This window comes from Erpetoichthys calabaricus, chromosome 2 (assembly GCF_900747795.2).
Source record: "Erpetoichthys calabaricus chromosome 2, fErpCal1.3, whole genome shotgun sequence".
NCBI classification, from domain to species: domain Eukaryota; kingdom Metazoa; phylum Chordata; class Cladistia; order Polypteriformes; family Polypteridae; genus Erpetoichthys; species Erpetoichthys calabaricus.
This window is the reverse complement of record NC_041395.2, coordinates 347,314,475-347,337,394: the sequence shown is the minus strand read 5'-3', so window position 1 is coordinate 347,337,394 and position 22,920 is coordinate 347,314,475. Positions and strand designations below refer to the sequence as shown.

Below are 22,920 nucleotides of genomic sequence, written 5' to 3'. Positions count from 1 at the left end.
AGCAACTGCTTTTTCAACATCCATGAACATACTTTGCCCAACAGAGCTCAAAAGATAAACCACACTTGGATGAAATGGTTGTTTCAACTGGTCACCACTATCTGGCAAGTTTATTCTTTCTTTCTCTTGTCCAAAATGTCCCAATCATATGGTAAGACACAACATGACAAATTTATGATATGACTAATGATAGCCAATGGCTTTAAAATGGAGTTAAGCAACCGCATAAAAACAGATGACAGGCCAAATGAGAAACAAAAGTCAAAGATGATTAGATAAATAGACAGATTGGTGGATGGATAGACAAACAGACAGGCTGATAAGATAGATAAACATAGTAATCTAATTCACCAGCCCTCACTGTCAGATTTTTCCGATGTACAGGATGTTGTTGTACATTCATTGGTCTCTTTAAATTTAAGTAAGACTCATTAAGCTCACACAACCTTTCTGCCTCAGAAAAACCGGAGCAGCTTTTACAACATCCATGAACGCACTTCGAACACTAGATATCAAAACGCTACCCCACACGATGAGGAAGTGGTCGGTTCAACTGGCTTCCAGAATTAGGCTAACAGCTACAAAGACTTGCAGAAGTGTCCCTAAAGATCAACTTGTGACACTCTCACAATTTGCTGTGAACTTCACCTTAATTTCGATTAACGTACTGCGCCGAGATATCCCGGCCAGTTCGGGCAGATCTTTCCTTTCCCATTTTATTCGCCATCAGATACAACTGGTCGAAGTGACGCGAGGGTCGCTTGGATGCTGGGTGGCCACTAGTCAGCTGTCAGAAGACGAACGACATTTCACACTCGATGCACAATGCACACGCGTCACAGGACACTTGCCCACAGTCCGAGATGCCTACGTTCGTTGTGCTCAGGTGTCCCCTGCCAGCGCTGATGCTCCACATCTCTTCCCCGCTTCGATGTCAGGACGCATCTGCGCGTATCAGTCGACACACCGCACGCTCCTTAAAAAGTTCGGAGTTGCCTCTTCGAAACCGATTAGGTGGCCTGTGCCGCTCTCTCGATGCTCGGCGTGCTTACCTTCGGTCCCGCGGTTGTTTCCTTCCTTCTCGTTGTGGGGCTCATTCACACAAACCAACAACACTTAGCGGCTCGATCTGTGCGCGCGCACGCGTGCCTGTTTGTGTGTGTGGCTTTTTTAGCGGAATGTAAACGTCTGCTTAGCACCGCCCTTTCCGACAGTCGCCAAACCTAAACTTGGAAATGCCATAGCAACGACCCGTTATCCTCAATCCTGATTGGACATTTTCGTGCGTTGGCCGGGTTATCAGTGAAATGCCACGAGGCGATTGGCTGTAGCTAATGCCTGGTAAAATTGGAGGCGCGGCTTCTTCCTTCAAGTTGAGTTGCAGCGAAAGGTACGTGGCGCTCGGAGCGCCTTCCAGGTTTGCAAATGATGTCAGGGTGAAATGTGTGGTTAGGGTGACCCGCGAAGAGTGTTACAAAACATGGCTAAATATTGGCGAAGTAAACAGCGTGTGGTTAGACGGGGATTATAAAGCGTATTTGAACTGTGCGTAAAGCTGTTGAGTAATCTAGGTGTAGCTTTAAAGGTAAGAAGCTTAGCGGTGGAAGTCGATGAGAGATAGACGGTGTGGCTTCGCGTAAGCAGTCGTCCTGAATCGAGCTCAGGCCAAACTTGTCCATTTTTGCAATTCGGATGCATTTTTTAAGCCCCCCGTGAAAACAATCACCTTGACCTAGAAGATGCGTTTGTAATGCTTAACGCATGTAAACCGAAGAGCTTTAACGAATTAAGCTGCACATAACAGTTCCCCTTCTTTAGGAGTGGGGTGTGTAGCTTATGCTGGGCCGATTCCAAAGCATCATCCAAGTGGCGTCCCGACGTTGGCAGCAATTGGAGCCGTTCAGTGTCTCCGGTCCTGTAGTACTGCGCATTAAATGAAAAGTGGAATACCGGGAAAGTGTCTGGAGCCGCAGCAGGCACAGGAGCCTGGAGTCACCTCTTAAAACTGCGCTGTCTGTTCTCTTGGCTGGAGTTGAAGGGCTCTGCGTAAAGTTGCTTTCCAGTGTAGTCCTAGGCCGTGCCCAAAGCAGCGTTGCGGTTCAGTTTATTTTTGTATTTAGTTCTGTGCTTTAATAATCCAGTTATTCATGGTACATGGTTTCAAAAATGCTGTGTGTTGCCTAATTCTGGTTAGAGAAGTTAGGATATTTGGTCTTTGAGAAACTGCGTTAACACAAGTAGATTTCTCCCTGAGTAAGCGGTTAAGGATCCCTTAAGATGTTTTCATACCTAGTTCATTATGTGTGTTTACCCCCCCCCCCCCCCCAAAGTCTGGTTCGTGTAGGTAGATGTGAACACTCCAATTACACTGTGGTGTGTAACAAAACAACCAACCTGTGGACTTTTGGAAAGGGTAGTTTTGGTATGGTACCACGAAAAACCTTTCGCGGTTTACATGAGGTATGATTGTGATCGGAAACAGGACCAAACTATGTGAAATGCCGTGCTTAATGCTTGAATTCGTACATGGTGTGGTAGTAGTCGTAAGTGTCTTTTAGAAAGCTTCTTCTCCATCTTTTCCCACTTTGTGAGATCCCTGTGCTTGATCAGCCTTCTCCAAACAGCTTGGTCCTGCACATCCTCACCAGTCGAGCCCTCTTCCTTTAGATCTTCTTTTTCTTTTTCACCCACCTCTGCTTTGGCTTCCCTCACCTTCTCTTCCATTCCCATCACTCTTTTGAGCACATATCCATTTTCTGTGCTCATCAGATATCTTTACCACGTCACCTTACTTTCCTGAACCTTCCTAGATATCTCTCCCACTTTTATTGTGTGTCTGATTGTTTCATTTCAGCATTTTTTATTACTTTGTACCAAGGTTATTATAGTTTTGCCTTTTTTATATTAGTTTTTATTTCTATATTTTTTCTGACCTTACTTGAAAATTCAGTTTAGTTTTAGTTTTAAAAGCCAGAAGTCTGTATAACCATCAGCATCAAGTGACTCCGTGCGAACAATAACTACAAAGAGGACTATTTCATTTATGTTAGGTAGAATGCCCAAAGGGGACTGGGTGGTCTCGTGGCCTGGAACCCCTACAGATTTTATTTTTTTCTCCAGCCTTCTGGAGTTTTTTTTTTGTTTTTTCTGTCCACCCTGGCCATCGGACCTTACTCCTTTCTATGTTAACTAATGTTGTCTTATTTTAATTTCTTATTTGTCTTTTATTCTTCTTTTCTTCATTATGTAAAGCACTTTGAGCTACTTTTTGTATGAAAATGTGCTATATAAATAAATGTTGTTGTTGTTGTTCCTTCATTGTGATTTTTTTTTTAGTTTTTATTTCACAAAGACATTTCTATTTTATTTGTATATCTATTAGTATCAGTTTTAGTAATTATGGCATGGAGCGCCTACTGAGTTTATATTTGTGTCACAATCAGACAGAACTGTACACTTAATGGGTTAGGATATGAGTGTAATGTTAGTGAAATCTTAATACACAATGGTTTACTGTCTAGTTTTGTTTTTGTCTGATAAAAACGAGCATAATTAAAACCAGATACTGAATATGAACAATTTTATACAATTTTATGATTTTTTTTTTAAATATTTTCTATGTCATTTTTGCTGAGCAAATCTGTGCTGACTGTTGACACTTTTTATATTTTCCTTTTATTGCCCAGAATGGGCCAATTTAAAATGAAATTTGGGTGAATTTTAAGGTTTGAGGGGTTTTGACTCAAAATGTCTGCCACACACCACATATCCTGCTCCAAGACAATGTGCTTATAATGAATGCCTTCAATGTTACATTCACAATTCTCCCATACTGGGCTTTGTTGTTTTCTACCAGCTATATTGATCACTGATTCTATCTCGGCACATGCAATTTGTAGACAGAATTTTGACACCTGCAGGCCTGAAAAGATATCAAAAATCAGAAAAGAGATTCTACTGTGTTCTGACGGGTGTGATTGTGAAAATCACGGGGGCTTAGGCTTGAATCACTGTGCAGACCCCACCTAGCTCTATTGAGGAAAACAAAGAAAACCAAGCATGTAGTGTCAAGGTTAGGGGCAGTGAGACTTGAATAGCCCACCATGAGAACAGTAAACCCTTAATGAACAGAGTAAGAGCAGGTAATTGGAGTGCGGACAGCCACAAAACGACAGACAGCAATTGAGATTAACAACAATATACACACATTATCTAAACCTGTTTATCCAGAGTAGGATCACAAGAAACCTGGAGCCTACCACTGCAGGTTTGGATGCAAGGCAGAAAAAATCCCTGATATGCAATATGTGTGATATGGCTGATGTGAAGAACAAAAAGAATCTGATATTCAACTATCTATTTTGAGAAAGAGAGAAACATTGAAAAAAGAGGGATGCATTTTTTACAATATAATTCTGCTACTGGATTATTTTCACAATATCGGGTATTTTGAGCTGTGAATATCAACTAAAAAAGATAAATTAATAAATATAAAATAAATACAAAAACACATTAGTATAGTTAGTTTTTCTTCACTTGGCAGACTCTCTTCGCCTGCCTACCTGTAGTTCAGTAGAGAAGTCAGGAATCTTACAGAGTTTGTATTGCTTCTTTGTTAAATGACATTTTTAAAGCAAAAGTGATTGGTCAGCAACAATATGCTGATCTTGTATGATGACCTAGTCCGTCTCTCGATCAGCATCATTTTATTTTCAAAAATTGGGAGTGATCTCTCCTTGACTTTCTCATATACTCACATATGGGGATGGATAGACCATGATTATATTTTTATATACATTAAAAAACCATCAAATTAATAATGTATTGAAACATTATTATAAAAGTAAAGTTGAATAAATCATACTCTGCAGCTGCATAAGTAAAAAATAAAAATCGAGTCTGTGTTCAGGTCAAGTACCACTTCCAGTTGATGGATTTGGCCCAAAACTTAATACAAATCTACAATTTTGGTGTAACAACTACATGCCGAATTTCACCCATCAATCTCGTTGCGTTTTTCAGTTATTGTGTTTACACACACACAGACAGATAATTCCAACAAACTATTTTCGGACTCGGGAGGTCTAAAACATCAAGATTCATCAAAATCTCGTCATTGAATGTTTTCATGATTACTATGCATTATCTATAGGGTGGTCCAGATCTAACTATGCAACTTTTAGTGCAATGCAATAATTGCGTAATTAGATCTGGACCACCCTGCATACTTCCTATACAAGAAAGTAAAAATGATTTCTCCTGTGCAAAGTGGCAGGTGAATTACTGTCAACAAAAAGCAGTCACCTGAGAAATAAACTGAAACGTTAATCACTTGTGATTTTTTTCTGTCCATACAGTAAAGGTTTTGTTAGATACTTTATTAATCCCAAGGGGAAATTCACATACTCCTGCAGCAGCATACCAATACAAAAACAATATTAAATTAAAGAGTAATAAAAATGTAGGTAAAAACCGACAATAACTTTGAATAATGTTAACGTTTACACCCCCCGGGTGGAATTGAAAAGTCGCATAGTTTGGGGGAGGAACGAACCAGAACATTCCAATTTCAGGCGTTTGAATTACATCTTGATATACAACAAGCGCAAAAAAAGGCGGCACGTAAATCGCTTTCTGTTTCACACGCTTTATTGCGCCCGTAGTCGGCTTGCTCCGTCACCACAAATGCTGTGTGTGAACACCTGCCCTGCGTCGCCAGCTACAGTTCGCTGGATGAATATATGCAGGTGGATCGTGGTGGATTACTTTCTGTTTTAGAGTTAAAAGTTACAAGGGTTAAAGACTAATGGTAAGAATATTGATTCAAAAGCGAAAACTAAAAATAATTTTAATAAATTATTTTATTTCATTTAATCCTTCCAGCTATTTTAATCGTTTCATTTAATTTTAGTTTTTCATTTTGGTTTTATTTTATTTCAGTTTTATGAAAATGTTTTTCTAATAATAGTTTCAGTTTTGATTTTAGTTTTCGTTAACTAATAACCTTGCTTATTAACACATCCATCTCGACATTCTCATTTTGGGCCACATTCAACTTCTGCACTCCCTTCACTGCCCATGTCTCAGCTCACATACAGTACGTACAAATGTTAGGCACATTTACCAGCCAATCAGAACAGGCCTAGCCCCTGATTCAGCCTCAGAGCCTCGTGCACACTCCGCTTTGCCAAGATGCACAGTGGTGGTAAGAAAACAATGGCAGTGCCTTGTGAGACCAACGCGACAACAGTGATACACGCAGGTAGGGTGTCCTTCAATGCAGTCACTTTTTGAGTGTCTTGCGGATACGGGGGGCACACAAACTTTGATATATGTAGCGACTAGTGATGGTCAAATGAGACTTCATGAAGCAGAGAGACTTTACAGCCCAATGAGTCACCGAAGTGTTCATCATTCAAAGCTTCATTTGATAACGCTCACTGGGGACACCTATTGCTAAAAGTTAGGAATAGCTGCCAAATCAATTAATAATACTTGTTTGCATTTATATAGTGCTTTTGTCACTACTCAAAGCGCTCAGCAATTGCAGGTCAAGGGCCCAGCACAGCAGAGTCCCTATTGGCATTTACAGGATTCAAACCAGCAACCTTCCGATTGCCAGTGCAGATCCCTAGCCAAGGAGCCACCACTCCAACGCAGCTGTTACCCCTGTAGTTAACAATAACAGTAATAATAATAAGTCGTAATTTTTTATTTGTTTTTTTTTTATGCGGAGACACACATCTCTGTGTTTATATGTTCATTGTAATGTATAAATGATTGTATGTGGAAGTGATGGCTATATAAATGGATTTGACAAAAAATAAAACGGTTGCACAAAAACATAAATAAGGAGGGCTGACCTTTTAGCTGGTAGTCAGTGCTTGTGTGATGGGACTGCACGTAATCCAAAAACTGAGCGGTGTGTGCAATAAGAGGGAAGGAAATTCTCATTGATATTTATTGAGGAGAAGAATGTCTTTCCCTGTGTTTGGCTTGAGGCAGTTCCTTTTCTTAGAAACAACCTCCCTGGCTATGGAGGACGCCCTCTCACATGGGGATCGACATGCCAGCTGGTATAGATGGGGTCACACATGTTTTTTCTTCTTCCAGGACTGAAGCGGATCCTCAGTTTTCGGAAGGTTTGTCTCATTTAAAGAACGACTAACATCATCAGGTGCATCTGCAGTGGCATTTGAGCTCCTTCTGCTCGGTTCAACAGCGGTGTCCAGCAGATGGTACATGTCACCTAAGAAAAATCTGTATATATGAAAACTTGGGTAACGGTGATTATTCTTCACATTATATAATCAGTTATCAGTTTAAATACGTCCGTAGAAGTCCACAGAACCAACAAACACTTACTGCAGCTGTTTGCAGGTTCATCTGCTGCTCCTGAGCTGAACTGAGGGTTCACTGGATGTTACAGACAGCACTTCGGTGTTCTTCATTATAGCAGCACATTCTGCTTTGAGTTGACGTACTGCCAAACTTAACTGGTTTTGGCTCAGAAAGCCACGGTTTTTTAACCTTATGCCAAGCATGGTGGCCATGTCATTTCACTTGTCACTCAATTGTAAGGATAAAGAATTTCAGTCACTCCAACAAGGTGCAGCAGCATGTAAGCAGACAATTTGCAGAGGTGTCCCAACTTCTATTGATTACTTAAAAACTCTGTCTGTCTTAATGCGAGTTGGAACAAACTGTGTGAAATGAGACAAAGCATTATTACCCTAGAAGTGTAGGCCTTTGATTTTTTTTTTTTTTTTTTTAATTTCTCTAAATGAAAGTGTCAGTGAGCCTAGTGGTGTCCTACACAATCCAGAGGCAATTGGAAACTGGAAGAAACTCTGACAGGAAGAGCTCTGTAGCTGTAGATTGTTGTACCATGTTAGCCATAGATTGATACAGGAGAAAGTAGGGTGAAATGACACCTTTTATTGGCTAACTAAATAGATTACAAATGCTTACACCTTGCCTGATGAAGGAAGAGATCTGGCAGAGCCAAAGCCACCAGCCAATCAGAAGAAAAGCTTCTGAGGGTCACTAGCTCACTTGATGACAGGAACCTCACAGCACAACCTGTTCCAATTGTTTGAAGCTTCAGCTTGTAAGGCCTCATTTCATTGAATTTCTGTAGGTTGGAACCCATTAACAGTTCCTTGAAGAAGACTGTCAACCACCAGGGGTGCACAGCTCCCCAAACACCCAACATAACAGGCACAGAGCCCAAGATGTTTATTAAGAGCAGGAAATGTTTTCCTCTCATTTCCCACCACTCAAGCACAGTACCAACAAGCACCAAATACACAGTCCCTTTCTTCTTCTTGTCTCCCCGAATGGAGTGAGGCAGCCCCCATTTTAGAGCACCCAGAACTACTCAAGTGTTCCACAATCTCCTTCCGGGTGTGGTGACAGCACCTACAGTGGAGGGCTCAGCTGTTCCACTTGCACCCCCTGGCGGTGACCACAGGCTACAACAGTGTTGAGCACAGCAGCAAACCGTGGGGTTGCCCTCTGTCATCCGGGGGGAGGTATTACTCCATGCAAGCTCCTTCCCCAGTCCTTCTGTTACGAAGGAGTCCCAGCTGTCCATCATAAAGGCCCATCTATATTACTAAACGAAGGTTGTATATATGCACGGATGCCAGACGCAAGCCGTGCGGAACGAGCACAGCGCCCCAGAGTCAAACCCAGCAGCTTCCCAGAGTCAGTAGGTGGCGCCCAAACAACCCAACACAACCTGTAAACTAAACTTGTGATAAAGCGTGCGCGCCAACAAGTTGCCATGGTGACATATTTAAACATAGACATAGAATAACTGGACGCCTCATGACCAGCTGAATCGTACGGCAACGTCGCCACCATATTGTGAGTGGCACTGCTGTGGAGTGAAGTAATGAATAATGTGCTGCTTGGGATTGTACAAACCGCTGTATGCTCCAAAGCAGATCCCGGGGGATTACATTTCATAGGTAAGGCTGAACAATTGTTTTGGTTATATTTGGCCATTACAAAATCCCATTTTATAATCTTTACTTTAGCTACACCAGGCTAAGCTAGGAAAACTATGCATTTATGTGCTCAAGTGAGCCTCCAAACAACATTTTGGCTAAATGTATTTAGTCACTAACTATGTAGATTGTTGTTAGCTGTTAACATTTCTCAAGCTTGATGTTTTTTCTCAAGGAGCACATTGAGGAAACACAGTTTGAAATTGACAACCATCATTTTATGCTCATGTCTTTAGTTGTGTCTGTCTTCCACAAACTAAGGCTGCACCATATTGCCAGACTGAATACTCTCAAATTACAGGATCTGAGTGAGCGAGAGGAGTGTAAGTCTGGAGGAGATCAGTGAGGTTGTGGAGAGCTTTAAATGTTAAGAGCGGTATTTAGTAGTGTATTCGGTAGTTAATAGGGAGCCCGTGAAGTTGAGAGAGAATAGGTGTGATATGTTCAGTGGATTTACAACAGCAGGTTATTATCCTGGCAGCAGAATTTTGAAGAAGTTGTAAGCGATGGATATGTTTTTGTGGGATGCCAGATAGAATAGCATTACAGTCATCTATACTTGAGGTGACTCGGGCATTAACCAATACTTCAGTACTGTGTTGTGTAAGAACAGGACGAAGTCTAGAAATGTTTCAGAGATGGAAGATGGCAGCCCGAGAAATGTTACTTATATGGGAGGAATTATTTAACAGTAATAATTATAATTATTGCCATTATTACTGTATAAATGGATATAAATAATTGCATTTAAACAATTCGCCAAAATCTGTTGTATGTAAACGATACTGTTTTAAACGTTATTGTTTTTTCATCAGAAAACCCAGTTTCCACGTCTACCTGTATTAGTTTAAATGGCACTTTTGCCACTCGCAATAAGGCTGACGCTCTGACATATCGTGTCGACTGGGAAACAGTGAATGCGCCGTCTATCTATATATGTGTATGTATTTAAACTTGAGGTAGTGGTGACTACTGACAGTGCCAGCAGTCAGCTACTCCATAGTGCCAACGGTCAGTGTGCCTCAACAGTGCCACCAGTCAGTGTTCTCCACTCTAAAGTGTCAGCAGCTACTCCACTACACAGTGCCAGCAGTCAGTGTGCTCTAATCCACTGTGCCAGCACTCAGTGTGGCAGCTGTCAGTGTGGCTTATTTGAATCACATTAAGGTAATTCAGTGTTAAAAGTTCAATTATGATTCCTAACAGCAAATGACTTCTAGGTAACAACACACCCATAGAAAAACAAAAATGAGACCACATGGATAAAAACAATGAACGGAGCCGCCTACAACGCGCTTCTGAAACACCAGAACCAAAGGAGTTACGGCTCCAAAAAGAAACAGCTTTAGTACAAATATATTTATTTAATTGGATGAAAACTTTCCCAGGACGCTCCCACCCTCCATGATTTTTCATCCCTCCAAAGATCGGAGGGAACAGAAAGTAATTGCCATTCCTGGATTTGCGATTCTTTAGAGAATCGGGGGTTTACTGGTTTGTAATATTACCCACACACCACTAGATTGGTTCAGATCCTACCTCTCAGGCCGCACTGTTTGTTCAGCTTAAAACTTTCACATCCCAACCCACCGCTGTTACTTCAGGGGGGCTCTGTCCTGGGGCCCCTCCTTTTCTTTATTTACCACCTTCCTCTTGGAATTATCTTTTATAAATATAACATTAGCTTCCACTGTTATGCTGATGACTCCCAGCTCTATCTCACTAGCAAACCTACCGCTTCCTTTCCACCCTCCTCGCTTATTGATTGCATAGCAGAAATCAAATCCTGGTTTTCTTCAAACTTTCTTAAATTAAATAACAAGTGACAAACTTGAGATTGTCCTCATTGGTACAAAATCAACATTATCCAAAACTGATCCTTGTTCATTTGTTATTGATTATTCCTCTGTCTCCCCTTCCCCACAGGTGTCATCCTTGACAGTACTTTATCCTTTCAGTGCCACATCAATAACATCTCCTGGTCTGCATATTTCCACTTGCGTAACGTTAATCGTATTCGTCCCTCGTCCCTCACTCCCCACACCACTGCTGTCCTCGTTCATGGCCTTGTCACTTCTCGTGTGGATTATTGCAATTCCCTTTTCTTTGGTCTTTCTTGCAAATCTCTTTATAAGCTTCAACTGGTCCAGAATTTGGCTGCCCACCCGCATCATTACTAGAACCCCTCTACTCACCATATCACTCCCGTTTTGCAGCAGCTTCATTGGCTTCCAGTTCAGTTCTGAATTCAATTCAAAATTCTACTAACTTTTAAGGCTCTCCACAACCTCGCCCCTCCATTTCTCTCTGACTTCCTCCATGTTGCCATTCCCTCCCGTACCCTCAGATCCTCTTCCTCCATCCACTTGACTGTCCCCTTTGTCCGTCTTATCACAATTCGGTTGTTCTGCTCCCCAGCTCTGGAATTAGATAGATAGATAGACAATTATACACTTTATTAATCCCAAGGGGAAATTCACATACTCCAGCAGCAGCATACTGATAAAGAACAATATTAAATTAAAGATTGATAACAATGCAGGTATAACAGACAGTAACTTTGTATAATGTTAACGTTTACACCCCCCAACCCGGTGGAATTGAAGAAGCGATCTCCTCAGTCTGTCAGTGGAGCAGGATGGTGATAGCAGTCTGTCGCTGAAGCTGCTCCTCTGTCTGGAGATGATCCTGTTCAGTAGATGCAGTGGATTCTCCATGATTGACAGGAGTCTGCTCAGCGCCCGTCGCTCTGCCACAGATGTCAAACTGTCCAGCTCCATGCCAACAACAGAGCCTGCCTTCCTCACCAGTTTGTCCAGGCGTGAGGCGTCCCTCTTCTTAATGCTGCCTCCCCAGCACACCACCGTGTAGAAGAGGGCGCTCGCCACAACTGTCTGATAGAACATCTGATAGAAAATTCACTACCATCTGAGCTTAGAAATCTTAAACTTAAAACTCATTTGTTTAAGACGGCGTTTTCTCTTTGAATACAATTGCTCTGTATGATTTTAAATTTTGTATTTTAGTTTTGTTTATAATGTGTGTTTCATCTATTGTTTGGTGTCCTTGAGTGTTTAGAAAGGCGCCTATGAATAAATAAAATGTATTATTATTCTGAAATTTCATTTTTTTTCTTCAGCTTATGCTAACCTAAACCTTAAATTTAAACCTCTGGCAGTTTACTGCTTACCTTTTCGCCATTTTAGGTCATTCACTGCATTTCCACTGATTACATTTGAAGAAAAACTGGAAAAATCGAGGTGATTTACGTTTCATACAACAACTTGCACACAATTTGTAATAAGAACTATAAAATGTATAATATGAAGCTGAATGTGACACGCTGGCGGCACGGTGGCGCAGTGGTAGCGCTGCTGCCTCGCAGTTAGGAGACCCGGGTTCGCTTCCCGGGTCCTCCCTGCGTGGAGTTTGCATGTTCTCCCCGTGTCTGCGTGGATTTCCTCCCACAGTCCAAAGACATGCAGGTTAGGTGGATTGGCAATTCTAAATTGTCCCTAGTGTGTGCTTGGTGTGTTTGTGTGTGTCCTGCGGTGGGTTGGCACCCTGCCCGGGATTGGCTCCAGCAGACCCCCGTGACCCTGTGTTCGGATTAAGCGGGTTGGAAAATGGATGGATGGATGAATGTGACACAAACTGCCACTTTATCCTTCTCTAAATCCCTCGGCTGTTTGAAATCATCCTGCCCGCTAAAATGCGTATGCCTTGTAAAACAAACAAGTACACTGAGAACTTTGGTGACTTTTTTTTTTTAATGGACATTGTGACTGATGCCTTAAGCAGATTCCGGAAATTAAGAAAATTGGACAAAATGAGCACTCGGTACGGACACTGCAGCACCTCTGGGTCCAGACCTGAGCAGCTTGTCCTGCCCTTCGTTTCAATTCAGCACGATGTGCAGGAGCACCGAGCCGTCATAAACGTTGAGAGGAAGGGCAAAAAAGTAGAAGGTGGAACACAGATAACAATCCGACAACAACAGCAGTAATCCATCCATCCATTATCCAATCCAGTATATCCTAACTACAGGGTCACAGGGGGTCTGCTGGAGCCAATCCCAGCCAACACAGGGCATAAGGCAGGAAACAAACCCCGGGCAGGGCGCATACACACACACGCACACACACTAGGGACAATTTAGGATCGCCAATGCACCTAACCTGCATGTCTTTGGATGGTGGGAGGAAACCCACGCAGACACGGGGAGAACAAGCAAACTCCACACAGGGAGGACCCGGGAAGCGAACCCAGATGGGTCTCCTAACTGTGAGGCAGCAGCACTACCACTGCGCCATCGTGCCACCCAACAGCAGTAATAATAATAATTCATTCTCAAAGTGACATCCTTATTGTAGGAGACACACGTTAAATGGACGGTTCGACACAGCAACATGACTCCAAGTATAAGCGTCTGTCAAATGGGCTTCCATTAAAACCCCAAAGCTCTCGTCCTCTGTTGGCCACCATCTATGACTTGATGGTTCTGCTGCTTCACATTCATTATGGTGGCAAGTTTTACCATCGCAGCTTTTTCTCTTGCATCACCCCGGAGTGTCTCACAGTTTAAAAGTAAAGCACTGATGCATCTTTAATTCTTTGAGTTCAAATTTAACTTTTGTGTTTTATTAGTTCAGAATGTTAAAAAAAAATGAATAGAGTTACACGACAGTGTCACCCTTAAAGTGCTCCCTTGTCGCCTTAGCTCCTGCACCAGTCAGTACGACAGCATGGGTGGTGTTGGGGTTTTGACAAGATGTTTGGGGGAGGGACCGGGGCTTAGCCCAGCTAAATAACCCCCTGCTGTGCTGGAGCCGCAGCAGCTGAAAGACCCCCCATTCCCCCCCCCCCCCCCCCCCATAGTTCCTGTGTCCTCATTCTCTTTTTCCTTTTTTTTTTTTTTTGCACATTGGACTTTTTCGTTTTTGGTTTCCTAGTGACCTTTGACCGTCCCTGATTGACGGTTTTGTCTTTTCGTTTCTTGATCCATAACGTGGTTCTTTTTTTCTTTTCCCTGGCCTTACAGTTTTTCCTTGCTTTGCAGCAGCAGCAGATCCGAGGAAGCCAATGATGTGAGCCTCTTCGAGCTTCTTTTCACAAGGATGCTAACTGTCAGAGACGTGGGGCGACCTTACATTAGCAAGCAAGGAATAGAAGTTTAAACCAAAATTGAACTTTGTCCGTGTGTTAGACGCTGACAAATTAAAGATCAGCCAAGTGCAGCGTCTGCAGAGCACAGCTGGTGAGAGGCTGCCGGGGGTATCAGAGGTGTCTCGAGGGGACAGCGCAGCATCTGTTCAGCCTATGCTTTTATTGCAGTCCATATATTGAACCACTCTGCTTAACAGTCAATATGGAGTGCTATCTGTATGTGCCCTGAAGGGGGCGTCCACTCAATTGTGGACAGCCACTCGGGACTAAAGTCTTGGGCTAATTTTTGACCCCAACTGAGGCTGATTTATACATCTGTGTTTGTCATTCAAGGCCGTGTTCTGGAGCTTAGATTGATAGATAGATAGATACTTTATTAATCCCCAAAGGGAAATTCCCATACTCCAGCAGCAGCATACTGATAAAAACAATATTAATTAAAGGCTGATAAAAACACAGTGCAAGTTAAAAAGTGCAGAGTGCCAGGCAGGTATAACAGCCAATAACTTTGTTTAATGTTAACATTTACCCCCTAGTGGAATTGAAGAGTCTCATAGTGTGGGGAGGAACGATCTCCTCAGTCTGTCAGTGGAGCAGGACGGTGACAGCAGTCTGTCGCTGAAGCTGCTCCTCTGTCTGGAGATGATCCTATTAAGCGGATGCAGTGGATTCTCCATGATTGACAGGAGTCTGCTCAGCGCCCGTCGCTCTGCCACAGATGTCAAACTGTCCAGCTCAGTGCCTACAATAGAGCCTGCCTTCCTCACCAGTTTGTCCAGGTGTGAGGCGTCCTTCTTCTTTATGCTGCCTCCCCAGCACACCACCGCGTAGAAGAGGGCGCTCGCCACAACCGTCTGATAGAACATCTGCAGCATCTTATTGCAGGTGTTGAAGGACGCCAGCCTTCTAAGGAAGTATAGTCGGCTCTGTCCTCTCTTATACAGAACATCAGCATTGGCAGTCCAGTCTAATTTATCATCCAGCTGCACTCCCAGGTATTTATAGGTCTGTACCCTCTGCACACAGTCACCTCTGATGATCACGGGGTCCAGGAGGGGTCTGGTCCTCCTAAAATCCACCACCAGCTCCTTGGTTTTGCTGGTGTTCAGGTGTAGGTGGTTTGAGTCGCACCATTTAACAAAGTCCTTGATTAGGTTCCTATACTCCTCCTCCTGCCCACTCCTGATGCAGCCCACCATTGCAGTGTCGTCAGCGAACTTTTGCACATGGCAGGACTCTGAGTTGTATTGGAAGTCCGATGTATATAGGCTGAACAGGACCGGAGAAAGTACAGTCCCCTGCGGCACTCCTGTGCTGCTGACCACAATGTCAAACCTGCAGTTCCCGAGACGCACACTCTGAGGTCTGCCTGTAAGATAATCCACGATCCATGCCACCAGGTATGAATCTACTACTCCCATCTCTGTCAGCTTATCCCTAAGGAGCAGAGGTTGGATGGTGTTGAAGGCACTAGAGAAGTCCAGAAACATAATTCTTACAGCACCACTGGCTCTGTCCAAGTGGGAGTGGGATTGGTGTAGCATATAGATGATGGCATCCTCCGCTCCCACCTTCTCCTGGTATGCAAACCGCAGAGGGTCGAGGGCGTGTTGAACCTGTGGCCTCAGGTGGTGAAGCAGCAGCCGCTCCATGGTCTTCATCACATGTGACGTCAGAGCGACAGGCCGGAAGTCATTCAGCTCACTACCTTTGGGACTGGGGTGATGCAAGATGTTTTCCAAAGTCTCAGGACTCTCCCCTGTTCCAGGCTCAGGTTGAAGATACGCTGCAGAGGACTCCCCAGCTCCAGTGCACAGGCCTTCAGCAGTCGTGGCGATACTCCATCTGGACCCACTGCTTTGCTAGCATGAAGTCTCCTCAGCTCTCTGCTTACCTGGGCTTCTGTAATTGTGGGTGGGGGGAAACTCTCTCCTATGCTGGTATCAGCAGAAGGATGTGTGGAGGGTGCAGTACTCTGAGGTGAGAGTGGGTTAGGGTGGTCAAACCTGCTAAATAAGTTGTTCATCAGGTTTGCTCTCTCCACGTCTCTCTCGATGGTGGCACCCTGCTTCGAGCTGCAGCCAGTGATGATCTTCATCCCATCCCACACTTCCTTCATGCTGTTATTCTGTAACTTCTGCTCCAGTTTTCTCCTGTACTGCTCCTTCGCCGGCCTGAGCTGGACTTGGAGTTCCTTCTGCACACGCTTGAGCTCATGCTGATCACCGCCTTTAAAAGCCCTTTTCTTCTGGTTCAAAAGGTCTATAGAGGTATATATAGCCAATAGAGGAGCTGGAGCAGCTCTGGCGCATATTTATGAAGGAATCACAGAGTAACAAAACCGTTTCAGCCTGTTATTAATAGCAATAAAAGCATTTTATCTGTTTTCCTCATTTAGGAAACCACTCATCTTAATCAGGATTTAGGAGAGCCAGTGAGATGTTCTAACTCACCAGGAGCTACCAGAAGGTGACATTCAGGCACTCCGTGAAAGGTGTAACGTTTTGGAAATGTCCTCCTTGGCTGTCTTTTCTTGGCTACAGAGTAGGAAGGAGCAAATAACTTTAGCGAGTCAATCGGGACACTAAAAGGGTCAACGTGATTTCAGAAATGCCATAAGAATAGCTGTGGCTAAGTTTCAGTATAACTGGCGAGAGACTCGCATTAAGGCAATCTCTGGGGGCCTTGTTTGTTTGTTGTCTCAGTGTATGCTTTGACCGCGGTGAGTGATGTCTTGGTTTTGGAGACATTTTATTCACAACTCGGTGGTTGATGGGTGCCCGTGAGGTGACACTCCTCTGGTCATGGCCACTGGCACTGACAGGGCTGTCTATGAGGATTGTGTCGGTCCCTGTGAGTCTGGCGACCGTGATAAAAGTGGCTCTACGGTTCTTGATCACATCCTAGTGGGCAGGCAATAGAGGCTCTTACAAACCTGCAGGGTCTACAGAAGTGCCCAGTTTTTGAATTCTGACCACAGAATTGTTGTTGCTACTCTGAAGATCCAGCTTAGGTCCAGTGGGCTACCACCCACTAGCAAAATGAGGCTGGACTGGCCAAACTCTAACATCAGGCTGTTTCTGATGAGTTTGCACGCAGTTTGTGGGAGCAACTGCTGATCCTAATGTGATGTGGGGGACCTTCCGTGACAAGACCCTGAAAGTTGCTGAGGGATGTGTTTGTGTTGCCGGTGTTTCATCTTGCAGGGTACTCTGGATATCATCGAGAGGAGTTGCAGTGCGCGGCTTGAATAGGGCCATCCCAACTGATTGGTAAGCAGGACTTATCATCCCTATCTGGAAAGAGAAGGCTGATCACCTGGATTGCTGGATAACACTGCTCTCAGTGCCGGGTAGTGTCCTTGCTAGGGTCATCCTCAATACGATCCATGATCACTTGCTCATCTACCAGCAACCGGAGCAGTCTGGTTTTACGCCTAAGAAGTCTACTTTCGAGCGCATCCTGGCACTGAGGGTCCTCATGGAGCACAAATAGATAGATAAAATGCGAATATCGGTAGAGTTTCTTTGCAGCGTTTGACGATTTTAGTAAAGCGTTCAACTCAGTTGATGGAGCTGCACTATGGGACATCCTAAGACTTCACGGGATCCCCTCAAAGTTTCTGGATATCAAGACTGGCCTGTACACTGGTGCTGTGAGTGCCATGCAGAGTGGAGGCCAAAGACCCCGTGTTGACTCTGGGGTTCGTCAGCAGTGTGTTCTGCTCCTACTCTTCAGTGCTTGTATGGACTGGGTGTTGGGCAGAGTCGTGGGGACCAGCGGCTGTGGGGCATCAGTTGGTGAAGAGAGCTTCACTGATCTTGACTTTGCTGATGATGCTGTGATCTTCACTGAGTCGATGGAGGCTCTGATTGGGGCTCTTGAGACGCTGAGTGAGGAGTCCGAGTGTCTGGGCTTGTGAGTGTCCTGATAAAAACCAACAGCAAGGCCTTTAATGACCTCTTGGGCACGGCCATCAGCAGTGTGTCTGTCTGTGGAGAGAGTGTCGACCTCGTCGGGAGGTTTACTTACCTCGGCAGTGACATACATATCTCTGGTGACTCTTCCTATGAAGTCTAGTAGGCGGATTGGTTGAGAATGGGGGGTCATGAGGTCACCACAACAGAGTGTGGTTCTCCCGATATCTCTGCAAAAGGTCCAAGTGTTTAGAGTTTTGGTGCTTCTTGTTTGTGAGACATGGACGCTATCCAGTGACCTGAGACAAAGACTGGACTCCTTTATGTGAGTCTCTTCAGAAAATCCTTGCGTCCTGCTGGTTTGACTTTGTGTTGCTCACAGAGTCCCAAATGAGGCACATGACCTGCATTGTGAGGGAGCGTCAGTTATGCCACTACGTCCGTGTGACACAATTACCTGAGGGTGACCCTCATTGTTGAGGACCCGAGCGGCTGGACCAGGCCAAGGGTACGCCCACGTGACTCCTGGATGCGCCAGATGGATGGTCATTTGCGAGTGGGACTGGACCGCATGTGTGCCTGGGGGGTTGCCAGCTGGCATACTGAGCTGTTTAATAACAATAATAATAATACATTTTGTTTAATAGGTGCCTTAGTTAACACTCAAGGTCTCCTTACAATAATATTAAACAGTAATAAGATATAAAAACAAAGAAGACAATAAAAATCAAATAGGAATAAGGTACAGAGGTCGTAGGAAACATCAAAGATAACGGGCGGTAACAGCGGTAAACTCCTTGAAAAGATAAGTTTTGAGGGCAGTTTTAAAATGTGTGATTGAGTCAAGCTGACGGATTTGAGATGGAAGAGAATTCCCGAGTTGAGGGGCACAATGACAGAATGCTCGAGCTCCCAGAGCATGTAGTCTGATGTGCGGTACAGAAAGTGGAGCTGCAGATGAGAATCTGAGTGAGCGAGAGGAGTGTCAGTCAGTAGGAGATCAGTGAGCTTGTGGAGAGCTTTAAATGTTAAGAGCGGGATTTTGTGTCGTATTCGTTAGTAAACAGGGAGCCAGTAAAGTTGGGAGAGAATCAGTGTAATATGTTCAGTGGATTTAGAACGGGTAATTATCCTAGCAGCAGAATTTTGAATAAGTTGTAAGGGCTCATTTATACTTCACGCTCAGAATGCGTATGTGCCCGCATCATGGCTGCCACGCGTTTCCAGTGTTCATTTGATGCGTCCTCTGAGCAGGTCCTCAGAAATTAACGCGACGTGTGTGCGATTTGCAGTACCAGCAAAAAGTCGGGGGGTGCAGTGTGCTAAAAGTTGGAATGTGACGTCAGAGTCTCTGTTTACTATCCACACGTGACAGAAAGCCGCTTTGTGGATCCTACGGGATGGGTGTGCGTGCTTCGATGTTTGATGAATGATTCGAAGTGGTGAAGCGAAATGCCGACATACAGATGCATTTGTGGTGCTTTTATATTCAAGTGTCGCATATTCCCGATCGTAATGACACGATACATTTTAAAAGTCTCACCGTCTTCTGTGCCGTCTTTTTTTCAAGGGCTTCCTCTGGTACTGACAGCAGCGGCAGGCAGCGATCGCCACACTGAGTACATTAAATATATGATATGCCAACTCTCTGCACATTTAGAATCCTCAGATTTATACTTGGTGTCACTTTCATGATGAAATGCATTGAAGTATGTATGTTACATTTTACAGATAAGTCTGTAATTTTGTTTAAATAATGAATACTGTTAATTACACACAAGGGGGTGACACAGTGGCGGAGCGGTAGCGCTGCTGTCTTGCAGGGAGTCACGTCGCTATTATTCCCTGCCTGGAGTTGACATGTTTTCCTGCTGGGTTTCCACCGTGTGCTCTGGTTTCCTTACAAAGATAGTGCAGATTTGGTTACACTAAAATGATGCCAGCGTGTATGTGAGTGTTTGTATTCACCTTGCAATGAGCTGATGCCTCATCCAGGGATTGTGTCAGCCTCATGCCCAATGCTTGCTGGAATGGACAAATCCCTGGACTGATGGATTTAAACATTAAACATCCTTTTCAGAGATATTGCGGTAAGGTGTCATTGGAATTTAATGGGTGTTCCAGGCAATTCACAACACAGTGAAGCCGAACCTGTTCTCCCTGTGATGATATCTCGCACTGCCACCTGGTGGATTCCTCCAGATTTATGTAAAGTACGCGCGCAAGTATAAACAGTACAATGCTTGCGTAGCAGGAGCGTCCACTGCAGCATGCGTTGCGTTGCGTGAAATATAAATCCAGCCTAAGTGATGGATAAGTGTTTTCTTTTTGGGATGCCAGATACAATAGCATTACAGTAATCTATATGTGAAGTGACTCGGGCATTAACCAGTAATTCAGTACCTGTTACGTAAGAACTGGACGAAGTCTAGAAATGTTTTTGGAGATGGAAGAAGGCTGTCCGAGAAACATTACTTACTGTATAAGTGAAGAAAAAGAGAGGGTACTGTCTAGAATGGCACCCAGGCTCTTAACCTGGGTAGAGATGTTTGTGTTAAAGTTGTTAATTAAAACGGTTAACCTTAGCGAGTGTAGATTTAGAACCAACGAGGAGCACCTCAGTGTTATTGCTATTTAATTGGAGAAAATTGTGAGTCATCCATGACTTTATGTATTTGGACACATGCCATAAGAGTATTTCGAGGGAAAACAGAACTGGATTTAGCGGATAGATAAAGCTGTGCGTCATCAATGTAACAATGAAATTGAATATCCTGGTATGGAAAGTGTGGTATAGCGGGTCCGCGGCTTCAAAAAAAAATGGGCCAGGTTTTCAATCCGTATAGCCGTGTCGTTCTCCGTGGGCGCGATTGCAGGACCACAGGGAGTTAATGAGGTAGTTGGAGCGAGTCGCACCTGCATGTGTGGGTGCGATCAGTCTCAATTGCTTAATTGGCTTCCTGCAGTGTGTGATTTAGGCGCTGCGCCCACGGAGGTGCAGGGTTATGTATATATACGGGTCGACTGCAGAAAAGAGGGATGGATAGATGGATCGAGGAAGATATTGGAGGTTAAAGGACGGGAAAGAGCAGTCCCAGCAGGAGGATCTGGCCACCTGTAATGCGGAGACGGTGTTTATTTGTAGTACTCTAGGGGCTAGTCCGCCCCACTGAATGTTCTGTTGGAGTGGGGTGAGCAAGGCCGGTGTCCTCCCGAGGGATCTGAGGAGCAACTGTGTGAGCGCGAAGGATGAAGGGAGGAGAGCTGACCTCGCACGGTCTGGCAGTGATGTCCGTAAGGAAGCCAAGACGGAGGTCGGCCGAAAGAAGCTCGTGGCTGTTGGGTCTCCACCGGCTGCGTGAGCAATGGGTGAGTGCATTTTAACCTCGGATTTTAATGGATCTATTTATTGATAATTGTTTTTATTCCCACTTTGCACTGTTTTTATGGAATATTTATTGGAACTATGATGCACTGCACTTTTTGTTTGGACAATGTTTGTTGCAAATTGGCACTTTTAGAAATATCCCCTGGCTTCTTTTGAGAATTGTCCTCATATGTCGGCTCATCTCGGTGACATTACTGACAGTGTCGGGTTCAGGGCTCCCGTAAGGACGATGGGGGCGTGGAGCAGACCTGCATCATCACAGAAAGAGATTTGTTATTGGAAAGATATAAATGAGAAAAAGAAGAAGCAGCCCCGAAACAGAACCCTGCCTAACTCCCTGACTAACGACTGCACTCTCGGATTTAAAGCCCTTTTCTTGAACAAATTGCCACCTATCAGTGAGGTAGGAAGAAAACCATTGGAGGACAAGGCCACGGACTCCAAACCTAGTTAGTCGTTTCAAAAGTATCTGATGGGATGTGGTGTCAAATATGGAGCTGAGGTCGAGAACTACAGGAATTGATAAAAGTCCAATGTCAGCTGCCCGGAGAAGATCATTTGTGATTTTGACCAGCACAGTTTCTGTGCTGTGTTTAGGGCCAAAGCCAGATTGAAGCAGTTCAAAAAGGTTATTTTTGATGGGTTGGGAGGCAACTGTCTTTTCGAGAACTTTATGAATGGGACATTTGAAATAGGCCGATAAGTGTTAAAGGATATTAGGGTCGAAGCCAGGTTTTTTCAGAACAGAGGCCGTTTTTAGTGAGAGGGGGACCGTGCCAGTAGTAAGCAAAGAGTTAATATCATGGGGGGGAAGTATGAGACAGACAGGACTTAACAAAGCTTGTAGGTATTGGATCCAATTGGCAAGTGGAAGAATTCGATTTTGTTATAAGCTCTGAGATATCGTTTTCAGCTGGTTTAATCACGTGGTGGGTGCTGCAACGCATCGTACCAGTGCCTGCTGCCCAACTTGGCCTGACCTGACCTTGCAGTTTATGTCTCTCATCTCGAATGTAATCTAATCTCTGATTTTTTTTGCATATGATTTGAAAAATAGAGAAAGACGACCAAGGCTGTTAACAAAACTGCTAGTGGTAGTACGAGAAACAAAGCGCAGCACTTCCGCCTTGTTTTCATTTAACAGGAGAAAATTAACAGCCGCCCAGCATTTAAAATCCTTAAGGCAGTCAAGCAATTTAGTTGTGGAGATCGACACAGTCGTGTGTGCCATTGGCATAGCAGTGAAATTTTATTGGTGCTGAATAACCGATCTGTGAGTTGTTCTGTCAGCGACCTGGCAGATAAAACTCTGAACAAGAACAGGAGATGCACGTAAAAAACAAAACACAACCAAAGTTATTATAGTTAACGAAAACTAAAATCAAAACTGAAATTATTATTTAAAAAAAACTATTTTGTAAACTGAAATAAAATA

General features: G+C 44.0%; 2 protein-coding genes across 2 annotated transcripts in view; both read right to left on the bottom strand.

The window, feature by feature from the left end:
* nucb2a (nucleobindin 2a) overlaps window positions 1–1,214 on the bottom strand; it is a 74,732-nt gene extending 73,518 nt beyond the window's left edge. The window contains exon 1 of the mRNA XM_028796111.2: window positions 1,053–1,214. Within this exon, the coding sequence (XP_028651944.1) occupies window positions 1,053–1,097 (45 nt within the window). The 5' untranslated portion in view covers window positions 1,098–1,214. The remainder of the gene's footprint in view (window positions 1–1,052) is intronic.
* The window catches only part of LOC114647400 (uncharacterized), a 723,921-nt gene that overhangs the window by 314,040 nt on the left and 386,961 nt on the right, over window positions 1–22,920 (bottom strand). The gene's annotated exons all lie outside the window — the stretch shown is intronic.